The sequence below is a fragment of the Myripristis murdjan genome, chromosome 8 (assembly GCF_902150065.1).
Source record: "Myripristis murdjan chromosome 8, fMyrMur1.1, whole genome shotgun sequence".
Classification (NCBI taxonomy): domain Eukaryota; kingdom Metazoa; phylum Chordata; class Actinopteri; order Holocentriformes; family Holocentridae; genus Myripristis; species Myripristis murdjan.
Window position 1 is genome coordinate 7,781,965 of NC_043987.1, and position 13,462 is coordinate 7,795,426.

At 41.6% G+C, this 13,462-nt stretch overlaps 1 protein-coding gene across 1 annotated transcript in view; it reads left to right on the forward strand.

The window, feature by feature from the left end:
* The window catches only part of cacna1ha (calcium channel, voltage-dependent, T type, alpha 1H subunit a), a gene marked incomplete at its 3' end in the record, with an annotated part of 92,040 nt that overhangs the window by 8,305 nt on the left and 70,273 nt on the right, over positions 1-13,462 (forward strand). Inside the window, 2 exon segments of the mRNA XM_030057147.1 lie at positions 4,509-4,668; positions 11,667-11,991. Of these exon segments, the coding sequence (XP_029913007.1) occupies positions 4,509-4,668; positions 11,667-11,991 (485 nt within the window).

The window sequence follows — 13,462 nt, forward strand, 5'->3', positions numbered from 1 at the left end:
GCAGGGCAAAGTCGATGTGCTTAGAAGTGATGTTGAGGAATTAACTCGTGGTCAATAATATTCATCCACACTCGCCATCTCCAGCTCATATGCAGACCTGACATTTTAAGTCAGCCCGTGTAATTAATTGCAGATCCAATCTAAGATACATACGCTGGCTGCAGGCTAATTAGAGGAGTCCAAGCGAGCGGTCTCTTTCACATTTTCACACACACACACACACACACATACACCAAAAATGGAGGCAGAAAAAAATACAGGAAAAGCAGAGAACTTCCTGGAACTACATTTCATCACCAAGCAATATTATCCAAAACACTTCTCGCCAGCTGGGCCTGTGTTTGTCGCCTGGCAACTTGATGCTTAAAAAACATTGAATCAGAAACGAGGTACTGTGTGAGCCTCGCCGCTTTCGGTGGCATGACTCTCGCTGGGTAGATGACCCTTGTCCGTCTCAGTTGCTCTCATCGCCTCTGCCACTTGTGCGCTGTTCACTTGCATTAGCTTAATTAACCCTCACTTAAACGAGCGCATCATAACTCCACTCTCTAATGCAGTGTTGATCTTGTTTGGGTCTCTCGTGTTTTCCTGTATCCGCTCCTGCAGGACAGGACCCCGAGCTATGGGATTTAGTGTCTTGCTGAATCACATCTCCATACCCAAAATGGTGCATGGAGAAGTCATCAGTATTCTGCTTAGTGGCTGCGATCGCTGCGATCTGTTTTTGTTTGCAGAGCGGAGCGCGCTGTTATTATTCTTGATAGAGGCATAGGCATCTGCGTGCTGTTTACTGTGAGCGGTACTGCGTGTGCATTCCTATAGCCTACTTGTGTGTGTGTGTGTGTGTGTGTGTGTGTGTGTGTGTGTGTGTGTGTGTGTGTGTGTGTGTGTGTGAATATGGAGATGTATGTGGAACAACACGTTCACTTTCAAAATGACAACATCGTTTCTTCTCTCTAACTATGATTTTGCTGTTATGCTCAGACACACACACACTTTAATTTTATCAGTGCATTGTTAGAAATGTGTGTGACGTCAAGTATTTGATCGCCTTTGAACAAATGGCTGTTTTCGAACGGCCTTTTTGTGAAAGCGGGGAACGGGTTCTTTTCAGTAAACAAGTCATTTAGTTTGATTCAATACTTAACTGCACCCATATATATTTGGTGGAGGAATTTAGTAATTTCATTCCATTGTGTAGTAAAGTTGAATTAAACAGCCTTATCTAATGTTGATGAAGCTGAAGACAACTTGATGTAAGGGTAGCAATCCATAACAATCCAAGTCCTGTTCTGGACAATACAGTCTGCAGGAGGTTTGATGACAGAATAACTCGAGACACGGACATTAAAGCTGGACAGCGCCACACTGTGGCAGCACTGTCGCATGCGGTACACACTAAGGACACAAGGATACTGCAAAGTCAAACCATATACGCAGTGGAATTTTTTGGAGATCCACTCGATAAATAGCCTTTTTCCCCAAATCGCGTGTGGTCCGACTGAGTTTGCATGTGATTTTTTAATAAATTCAGACCCATTTTGGCGATACAGCAATGCATCAGATGGATCAGTCTCCATTCTCCAAAGGTTTTGATCACCATCTGCTTTTCCTTTTACAGACAGAAAACATGACAAAGTGTCAAGCGAGCGCCAAACGCTCCTAAGTTGCTCCTCACAAAGATTCAACATGCTCACTGCTATATCTTTAGCTGTGATTCAGATTATGAATTTTATTCACACGCTCACCAAATCAGGATATTACTGTTATCTGATGAATAACTAAGCTAACTTTACCTGCATGCTATGAACTAAAACGATTAGCATTTTCAACAAATTCAGTGCCTTTATCATCTATTCCTGTGTCACAACTGACTGTGAAACAATCTGATTTTTGACCACCAAAGACGTGTGTTTCTCAGGGGCGTAGTAGAAATGGAGGCTGGGGAGGACATGGGACGTGTCCCCATCACCTCCAGAGCCTGTCCCTTCTAGGGATCATACATACACACAGTAAAAATGACACAACAAAGAAAAAAAAAACTTTCTCCTGAACATTCCATAGTTGATGCAAAATTATTTTGTTACCTAATGCGATTTTATTTCTTGTTCGCGTGGATTTTTAACTGATGTGTATGAAGCATGCAATGAATTTCCTTAAATTTTACCCATATGTCCTTCTCTGTGTGTTTGAGTGAGAAAATGACAGTAAATGGAGTAGACAGTAGAGAGACACACTGTGAACAGAGACATGCAAATAAGAGAAACCCTTGATCAAAGGGACAACAAAAGACAGTTTGGCACCGAGAGAACGCTTGAGAAGATGGGGCACGTCTGATTCATCGAAGTTGTTAACCGCAGCGTAACTCCCTCCCATCTGTCTGACTGACCAAAAGTGACGGTGAGACTTCCCAAGCGACCGGGATTTTCTTTCTTTCTCCCCCTGAAGGCTATCAGCTCCTCTCATTAGAGCTCTGTTTCGATGGATTGACCCTCGGCTGCCTGGCTGTCGAATATCTCACTGACACACACACACACATCGCAGCGTGTACAGTACAACGGCACCTCTCCAAGAGCCATGGCTAAATCGTGATGAGAGAACGGCTAAGTGAGGATGGATGGACGGATTTGTCCCTAATTATGTGCCGCACGCATTTTGAAGAGCAAAGCCAGAGTCGCTCACGTAGATTGTCTCAAGGGATTTCCTGCAGCCTCGCTGTGTAGAAAATATGTCCGGGGTAGCAACTTTGTGCCTAATTAGCACTCTGGGAAGGATCTTGTGGTGCTTTTTTTCCAAAGCCCATTATGAGTGTATGTGTGTGTGTGCATAGATAGAGGCAGACAAAAACCCAAATAAGGATATACACCCTATACGCTGATGACTCATCGCCTTTGAGCAGCGGCGATTAGGACTTCACAGCACAACAAAATACAGGATTTATTTTAGCTCCGTCTGCGCTTGTAAACAGGATGAGGACGCTCACATCTTTTCAGTTCAGATTCCAATTCAGTGTATTGCCTTTATTCTCTTAGCACTTCTCCATAATTCCCAATTAATAATCACAGAGTAGCGGCAGAAGACAGTATTTATACATTTAATATTCCTTTGAATGCTCTCAACAGTTTGAATCAGTGAAAGTGTTGGTATAACATATGGAAAAAGATGCAGTAAAGATGAAGATGGACACCGTGAATGTTGATTGTGATTGTAATATTTTGCAAAATGGTTAGAAATTATCATTTTAGCCATAATTGTGTGGCTCAAACCAGTTCTGATTATCGAAAAAAAGAAATATACATATGGGACATGTCCTGATAGCTATTTAGGAAATGATACTGATGAACTACGATGGGTTTTTGATGGTGATGCAACTGCATTGTCACAAAATGGCTTTGCGGAATATGAAATGGCAATGTGGAGCTGCCATAGCGTACTGTAACTCGGCCATATGGGTGAGTGTGTACAGATCCATGTGCGAGCGAGTGCTGTGAGTGTATGCGGAGTGACAAGGCTGTGAGGTGTGTAAAAGGGGAAAGAGGACACTGTCAGGACCTCGGGGACTGGAACCCCCCACCCTGCTGACACTGAACACAACCGACAGCTGGAGATGGATGCTAAAGCCAAGCGGCTGGATAATGTTAGCCGCCAGGGAAGCGGCTGCGAGTTCAAATCGCAGAGGGCGACGTGATGTCAGAGACTGTCACTTTCGGTAATTATGCAGGCTATAAGGGAGGAGGTTGTGGGTTCAGAGCCCACAAGAGCAGCAGCTTGTCAAGCGAGTCGCGGGTGTCTTGAGTTTCCAGCGGCCTCGGGGCTAGTTAAGGGCAAGCTGCTGCGCTGCGTTCGAGAGCCAACTATTTATTCTGGCTATAAACTCCAAGCGTCTGTGTGTGACCGTGGGGTGTGTGTGTGCGTGTGTTTGACAAAAGTAATATTAATAGTCAAAGTAATTTCTTAGGACATCTTTATTGTCTGTGACTCACTGTTTCGTCTCGTAACGATGTCGACATAAAATGTAAATATGAGTAAGTGAAAATGTCCACGTTTTCCAGCCGCTTTTTTTACTCCAAGCAGAAAAGGTTTGTTGAGTGCAATGTTTTCTTCTCCTGCACCTGTGAGTTTTGCACTTTTTGTCACAGCAGCACCATGGAATCTCCCCATCTATCTGTCTGTCTGTTTATCTATCTATCTATAGTCCTTGTTTGCCTTATAAGTGTTCCTTTCAGTGCTCAGACATAATGTTCATTGTCAAAATAATCTGTTTTGACATATTTATTTGCCATGTCCCGCTGTTTTTTCTCAAATCAATAATGTTAACATAAAATACATATACATATGTGTGTGTGTGTGTGTGTGTGTGTGTTTAACAGTAATAATGTTGGTAGTCAAAATAAAAATAACCTGATGACATTTGTTGTCCGTGTCCCCCTGTTACTTCTTGAATTGATGATGTCAGCATAAAACATATGTAAATATATATGTGTGTGTGTGTGTGTGTGTGTGTGCAGGTATGCGTATCCTGGTGACGCTGCTGCTGGACACTCTGCCCATGCTGGGAAACGTCCTCCTGCTCTGCTTCTTTGTCTTCTTCATCTTCGGCATCGTCGGGGTCCAGCTGTGGGCGGGGCTTCTGCGCAACCGCTGCTTCCTCGGCGAGGACGTCCGAACGTAAGCGACTCATGTGCTCTCTCCTCCCTTCTTTCTTTCTCTCTTCCCCTCTGGGATGGCCCCAAGATGTAACTACCTTTTCTTTGCTTGTACGTCCGCACTGAGTCTGAATGTGACCCATTCAGATCTTCGTATGAAATCTTTATAAAAAAAGAAGCAGTGTGTTGAAGACGTGATCTGATACAGTAGTTTCCTCTTTGTACATGTACACAGAGGTAAAAAAAAAAAAAAAAAAAAAAAAAAAAAAAAAAAGGTTTTAGGATTAGAAACTACTTTAAAGGACCATACCACTGATTTTATCATACCATTCATACCATTCATTCCACTATGATTTGAAAATGAACCCTCAGAGACTCCAAACTTTCCTCACACCAGTATTCCATCACCATTATAAAGTTTTTCACATGAGTTTTCCTAAAAGCAGCAGCACTGTTGAGTTTTGATGACTTGAAGTTGGGCGGAGTGTAACGGTCCCTCCGCCAGGGAAAATAGTCCCTGGGGGGAAACATTTCTTTTACTCAGCCAATTATTAGTTCTGTGGTTTATGAATAGTGACAAATTTGTTTTAAAAGTTGAGGGATTTTGATTATGTGTTTGATCGATTAATTGATTCTAAATCTTTAATGCCATCACATGATTTGCAAAATGGTCTGCTGGAATGTAAAATGTGGGTAAATTGTAGTAAACAGGCCAAACATTGAAAATCACTGGTATTATCCACATTTTGTGCATATTTTTAGAACGTTTTTGAAAATTTGGCAAAAGAAAATGCGAATCAATTCACATTTCCATCAGCTACCTTATTACAGTTATTTTGAAAATCGCACAGCTGTAGGCTATTGTGCTAATAACAGCTCTCACTGATTTGTATATGGCTTTAACACACACCGTCCACACATAACGTCATCAGCCGTTATCACATTTTTTCTGCGTGGATACGCCCACTTACCCACCTCAGCCCAGAGTGAAAACTTTTTCCGCAGACTTCAGGACTTGTTGTGAACTTCCATTGTTTGCGCTCAGGTTGTCTTATATGCAAATTCAAAATTTGCACAAAAATAGGCGGATGGAAACCCCACTAATGTCTGACTGTTTGACAAGTCTCTCCTTGACAGTATGTGGCCAAGTTTTCCCTTAAGGTTTCGAATGAGTCACGTTCACACTCAGGATGTCAGTAAATGCAAATGAATGACAGAAATGTTTTGAAACTGCTCAGAGTAGGAAATGACTCAATGGTTAAGCGAGGAGGTGAATGCAAGGATAAAACTGAATTTGAGTGAACTTTCTTTCTTTCTTTCTTTCTTCCTTTCTTTCTTTGTATTACTCTCTTTACCCCTCCTGCTCTCCACCCTGCATGCTTCTCCTTACATTTCTTCCCCTCTTTCTTTCTTCTTTCTTCATCTCTCTCTCTCTTTCCCTCTGTCTCTCCTTTTTGAGGAGTCTGAGAATTTGCCGTTTGCTGTCATGTGAAGTTACAGTCAGCTGTTGCCAGCAGCAAAAATACAGTAGCTGCAACTTCATGTAAACTGCTCAGTACACTGTGGGATGTACTCAACCCTGTGGCGTCCCCCCCCCCCCACACACACACACACGCGTTAGTAGAACTAGATTGTCATAGAGTGGGGGAGAGAGAGAAAGAGAGAGAGAGAGACTACATTCTTTTTCAACTTTTGGTTTGTTTGAATTTCTGCTTTGACAGTGTGTACACATGTATTTCATGCCAATAAATTGGACAAGGGGCAAAAGAGAACATTCGCAGACCATAGCATATAGTACACACACACACACACACACACACACACACACACACACACACACACACACACACAGGGAAAAGATCAACAGAGCCCCAGATTTAGCCGTGGGGAGTGAAGTTGTATGGCAGAGAAAGGAAAACCTCTTCAACTTCCTTAAGCTCGGGAAGCCAAAAATGTCACTGAGACATTCCTGAGCTAATTCTATTTTTGATCTAATGGTACAAATTGTACCAGAGTTAATGTAGATGAATCCTTCCTGTGTGTGTGTGCGTGTGTGTGTGTGTGTGTGTGTGTGTGTGTGTGTGTGTGTGTGTGTGTGTGTGTGTGCGTGCGTGTGCGTGTGTGGGTGTTTTTAGAGAGAGAGAGAAAGACAAGAGACAACAGAGAGAACAGCAGCTAAATATTTCATAGCCAAGGCATGCTGCTCTGTTTCCTCTCTCAGAACAAATGACTGTCTGACCTCCGGTACAACATGAATCCCAAATATAACACACACACACACACACACACACACACACACACACACATTTGCAGATCTTACATTAGCTCTCTCTTTGCAGACACTAAGGTAACTTGCAGTCTTGCACATGACTCTGATCATGTATACTAGATTATTATAAGGCATAAGATGTTTTCTCACCCTATGAATCATCCTATGTATCATCTTATCTAAGGGACTGAGAGAAAATAGTGTTACTGTCCTTATTGGCAGCTCGCAAAGTTAAATCTATTCAGTGACCTTTAGGTGATAGAGCTTCACTGACATTATACCTAGCTACTGTACAGGTCATTTTGATCTGAATGTAAAAAACATCACACCAGAAAAGGAATTGCACTGTTTTCACACAACAGACACAATGGGCCTCAGACATCAGCTTTATTAGTATTTTTGAGACTTCCATATCAAAAAATACATCATCTATTGGAGAGATTATTGGTGTTTCCTAACTTCTTCTGAATACATTATTTAGGATGGTAGTATATGAAAAAGAAAGATTTTCACACATTATTAATAATGTGACAACAGTTAAAAAAAATAATAATAATAAGGAAAAGATGACGACACACACTGCCAAACATACACATCAGTTAGAAGTTTGATCCAAAAAAAAAAGAAAAAATTCATGCTGTGATTTGATGTCAAAAACTTTTGACATTTGGAGATTTTTTTTTATGAATTGCCCTTTTGTACAATTGGATTGCAAGCATTCTGTTCTGGAAATTGCTCATAAACTCCGCCTTAAATTTCAGCATACCTTGACAACCAGACATCCTCTGAATGCCGATCTCCAGTTTCACTTTCATGAGGCTGTGATAATCCTAGAGGTCACTATAGGTCATTTTATACAGTGACATCGATGAAGTTTGAAAAAATGGTCTCTCTACAATGAAATGGCTTTTATGGGGGTTAACATCATCACACATGAATCAAATGTGGCTCATTGAATCCACAAGAGTCTCAGCTTTCCTGTCAAAGCCGATTGATGCAACTCCAAGACTGTTTAGGCCCCAGTCTGCACAAACCCACCATTTTACAACAGGCCAGAATAAAACATTTGTACTGCATGATTTGTGGCCCAAACTGCATGGGATGAGCATAAGGTGGGCACGTCTGCAAGAGTGAGACTCATGAGTGCCCACAGAACCCATTTTCATTCAGATATCTTGAGGTCAGAGGTCATTAAGGAGTTAAACTAACTGAAAATGGCAATCATAAGTATGGTGCATTTTCATAGTGCAAAAAGCATTATGAAAAGTTAATACTTCCAGCACCCACATGCAGGTGAAAAGATCCCAGAGAACGGTATTATTAGCTGCAGTATAATGGGGGCCATTTCTTTAATAACCTGTTGTTCTAGGAAAGGTTATGTTGGCCGGAAAAAATGTCGCTTAACCAGCGAATTGTAGATCATTGCAGCTGCATTTACCATAAAGATGAAAATTCCCCCATTGGCAGTCTGTTTTATGCTCATCATTGAGTTTCCTCGCTCAGATATATGGGTGTTGAAAAAGTTTCTCTCAAAACTTTGAATCTGCAAGGTCTAAATGCAGATGAGGCATGATTTGTGGCCATATATGTGGGGTGTATACGCCCCCTGGCAATAGGCCCAAGTATTAGTGTTTATACTGTCGTTGTACAAACTTGGTATTTATCTTATTCTATTTTTTTCCCCTATTGATTCATGCTTCATACAGTTATGAATTGTAGTGCATACGCCCTGACTTTCTTTACCCATACAACTACTTAGGCACGATGAAATGGTTGATATAAGTCAAACATATGATCCATAATTTTTTAACCCATGACCTGATGAGGCCACACCGTTCTAAATCAGTCTAAGTAAAGGTGTAGTTTCATTTGTTTCGGACTGAGCTATGCAATAAAATAAATAAATCAATAAAATAAAACGAATTGCTAACAACTAAATGACTGGACTTGTAGGGCTAGTGATTCTTGTCCCTCTTCATAATTTTGTTGTCATCCTTGAAAAAATAAAATGATACAAAGATGAAAGAAATGACCGACTATTGGGGTGCACTGGTGGCTTACCGGTTAAGACCATGTACCAGGACTTAGTCCCGATCCCAGCGACCGGGATTTGAATCCAACCTCAGGTCCTTTGCTGCACACCTCCACTGTGACTGTCAAATAAAGCAGAAATGCCAAAAAAAAAAGAAGGAAAGAAAGAAAGAAAGAAAGAAATGACCAACTATCCCTGTGTCTCATTGATTCTAGTTGTAAATTTAGTATGCGAGCTGTGATGCAGCAGGGTTGGAAAGCGGCAGCAGACTGAAATGGATCCAGTTCCTTTTAAACGTGCAGATAAAAATGGCCCCAGTTTTAAATGCCAGCTTAAATCACAGTCCGCAATGATTATTTTCAGATCCTGTGTGTTTTCCCCATAGAAAATGTTTTGGAGCCAGAATTCTATATTTGGGCAAAGTTCGGTCGTCAATGTCAGACATCTGAGGCCCATACAGACAGAGAGGAGGCAAGTGTTTGGAAGATTCAAGTAGACATGGGCCAGCAATGTGCTGTCCTGCCAGAGATCGTCCTGCACCTTCCTAAAATCTGATCTGGCACTGTGGTGCAACACTCAGCGGTCTGTTTACTTTGAGCTTTGCCATGGGAAGATGCAGCAGATGAGGCATATAAGTGAAAAGGCTTGGCTGAGCTCTGGGGCTGGATAGTCTGGGTATTTGCCCTATGAAGCCGTGGATTTACATTTGTAGACAGGAGAAAGTGCTACAGTAATTGATTTGTTTGGGATTTATTGCAACATCCACTTCAAGTTTACTCAAGAAACAGCCCAGCTACCCAGAGTCACCCATTAACTGAACCACTCAGTTAATGGGTGACTCTGTTCCTCCCAACTGGTTGTTGTCAGAGGATCTGGCTGTATCTGTGTTGACGTCTCATACAGTTTAATAAAGTATCCCCAGTTCGTTTCAGTAGCTGCAAGCAAATTGCACCTCAATTTTTAGGCCACACTTTGCTTTGTGTCATGTTTTGGGTTGAAAAAACTGACTGACTCAGAATTCAGTTTCCTTTCATTTATACATACACCAAGAATTCAGCACAAAGAGTTGAATAGGACATTCGTCCATGCTCTGCAAAGATTGCGCAACCCTGTAAGAGCAAGCCTTTTTTAATGTGGCACATGGAAAAGTAATTTCCTGGGTCTGTTAATCAGAAAGCAGTTCTGAATTGTCCACATGTTCACTGTAGTTTTGCATGAACTTGAACACTTAACTAACTTTAAAAAAAATCAATAAAACTATCTCTGCTTAACTTCTACCCCAATGTTTGCTGCAACCATTCTCTGAGTGTTTATTTTCTGAGACATTTTTAGTCTTTTGAATAAATGTGGAGAACTATTGGAAGCTCTGAATGCCTGTAATTGATCTCTAACATATTTTGCACAGGGAAACAAGGAAGCTCAGAAAACTGCTGCTGGCTGATCAGCAGTTTTCCAACAAGCCTATAGGCCGTCCACACATAAACCCAAGTTTCCCTGACTGCTCAGCTCTGCAAGAAGTGAATGCACTCAGTTAGCTTGTTAGGATTTGTGTTCAGGGATTACAGCTAGCCACAGAAGCAGCCTCTGGAGTGGCTGTGGAAGAGCAACCAGTGGCTTGGGCTGAGAGGGTAAGAAAATCAATCTCATGACTCAGGGAGGGGTTTAAGTTGGCCCGGCCTTGGCTGCAGAGATGGGTAGTTGTGCACCGTCCTGAGCTGGTGGTCTAGGTGTTTCACAGAGTCAAGTCTGCTGGTTCAGTTTCAGAGCTGCTGAGTCATTTGAAGCCAGCAAGGTCAGCCGTACCATTAGTCTGCTGTCTATATTGATGGTGAAGTTGGAAATTATTGATTGAGATGTTGTGGATGAGGAGAAGCAAAAGTGTAAGTGCAGATGCAGTGTGTGAATACAGCATGGCATCATTGAAAGTAGTTACTGTAGAGCCCGCTGGGGATTTTGCAGGCCTACTTCAAGGAGAAAATGTGCGATTGGATGCTTGTTTACTTGAGCGCCCAGATGATGTATCAATTTTAATCATTTAAAATCTAAACAAGGTTTCTCACCTTAGACAGCACAAGAGAGAAATGCGTTTGACCCTGTTTACTGGTGAGTAACACAACAGCAGCAATAAAAGTAGATAAAAAGTCATCTCACAACAAGAAGTTGCTCAAAGCGATGATTTTTACTCAAGGCAGCAAGCAAAAGGATTCTTATCGCTTGCAGTCAAGGTGCCGGGATAGAAGATATTCTCTGTATTTGTGAGAAAGGAACTTTAAAACCTTAAGGGATATATTTGGACAATTACCTAACTGTGAAACTCTGAACTGCTGTGAACATCCAGTAACTGCAACATCTGGGATGACTATGTTTTTTTGCCCAATGATTTTGATGGAAGTTTTATCATGGACTCTGTATTTTATATTGCAACTTAACTTTTTATAACTTGTCTTGTGTCCTTCATGTTTTGATTATGACCTGCTGCACCACTCATGAGCTCTTTTCTACAAAGTACTTACAAGGATCATAGTGATTTTCAGGGATCATTTATCAAGGATGTGGCTTGTAGGCTGTCATCAACTGAGGTTCACTAAATATTAACAATCAGCAAACTAAAATTATGAATAGAAATGGTAGTAAACCAAGTTACCCTATTTCCCGTTGGGGTTCAATAAAGTATTCCTGATTCTGATTCTGAACCTTTTCGTATTGTTTCTCCATACAGAATATACAACCTGTCCATAAGTCCCTACTACATGTCTGAGGAAGGTGAAGACAGTCCGTTCATCTGCTCGGCTCCCCGCGAGAATGGGATGCTGCGTTGCCACGATGTGCCCGCCTACAGCGAGGGCGGAGCCGAATGCTCTTTGGCTGCTCCCCCCAGGGGTTCAGCCCTGATTGGATCACCCCCTGTGGTGGGCGGGGCCAGTGTCAACGGCTGTGTGAACTGGAACCAATACTATAATGTCTGCCGCCCCGGGGACATCAATCCTCACAAGGGCGCTGTCAATTTTGACAACATCGCCTATGCCTGGATAGCCATTTTCCAGGTAAGAGAAGTCTATGCATAAATATGCATGCAGATATTGGACTGTGATGCTCTGTGCTGTATAAAGGAAGGGGAAACATGGAGGGCAGGGTGTTGAGAGGAAGAGTGAGAGGCATCACTGCACTTGTGTGGCCAAAATTGTATACTATTGAACTACACATGTACATTCATGCCATAAACAGAAGAGCATAACAGGCTAATTTGCTGAGCAGAGGTAGGACTGACCTAAAGGCATGATAAATCTCTTCATAGAGTAAGTTCTAATGGTGCAATTTTGCATGTTTGCAAATGGCAGCAGGAGATGAGTTTTGAAGCCTTCAAAACCCCCAAATGGCCTGATTTATTTTTCCCTTTATAGTGGAGATTCAGTCCATCATTTGCTCAGCTAATAGCCTCAGCTCGGTCATCCTGAACAAACTATTGGTTTTGGCATTGTTCGCTTGCAAACTAGCAGGATAATTTAGCAAAGTAACTGTTGTGAATGTTACCATACACTTACTTGTAATACTAGTGTGTACTGGATGGGCTAATTAGTGTGTGATCAAATTTATGTACAACAAGCCTGTGAGGGCGAGCTGGACATATGGTTAGCTAGCTACAAAGCTTGCATAAAACATAACACTGACCATGATGGACTGATGAATTACCAGACCAAAACAGCACAGTAATTATCGATTAAGTTAAAACAGCTAAGTCAAGAACAGATAGACTTGTATGTCCACACCGAGCTGAGTAACTTTGAAAACACATCTTTGGCCTTCCATCCACACTAACATGGCACATTCAAACACTGAAAACCGATGCCCTCCAAAGTGGACAATTATTAATTCACAAACCTAGTGTTGTGGCGTGGATGTGAAAAACATATGATTTTCAAGTGGGAGCCAACATTCAAAATGATTTGTCCTTATTAGAGTTGATTGATTTTGACATCCTGCTGGCACTTCACGCAAAGTCTGATCATATTTTAAAGCCCCCAAACCGGGACCCCTAAGTTCATATTTACGCACTTACGCATGCACCATAAACATTCTCATCAGGATCGGGGGCAGTTGTTATTTTAGCAGCAACTTTCAACACCATGGACAGCACCTCAGCAGATGAATCCACCAAAACAGAGTTGAAAACTGTCTAATATCACTAGCAAACACAAATCAAAAGAACTGCACTGGTGTAGTATAGCATATGTATTGACTGTCAGATACCTTTTAAAATAAATAAATAATAATTAAAAAAAAAAAAAAAAAAAAAAAAGGTATTTATCAGTTTGCACAAATGTAGTCTGTCGGCGAAATGGCTGCGACACATTCTCTGCCGGCTGTTTTTGCAGCTGTTTTCGACCCTGGCATCATTACATTCATTTTTCATGTATAACGTGTCTATGTTTGTTTAAAATTGTGGGAACAAAGACACATATAAAGAGCAAAACTTTTCTGTGGGGATCTACCTGCACCAGCTGGTATATCCTAGAC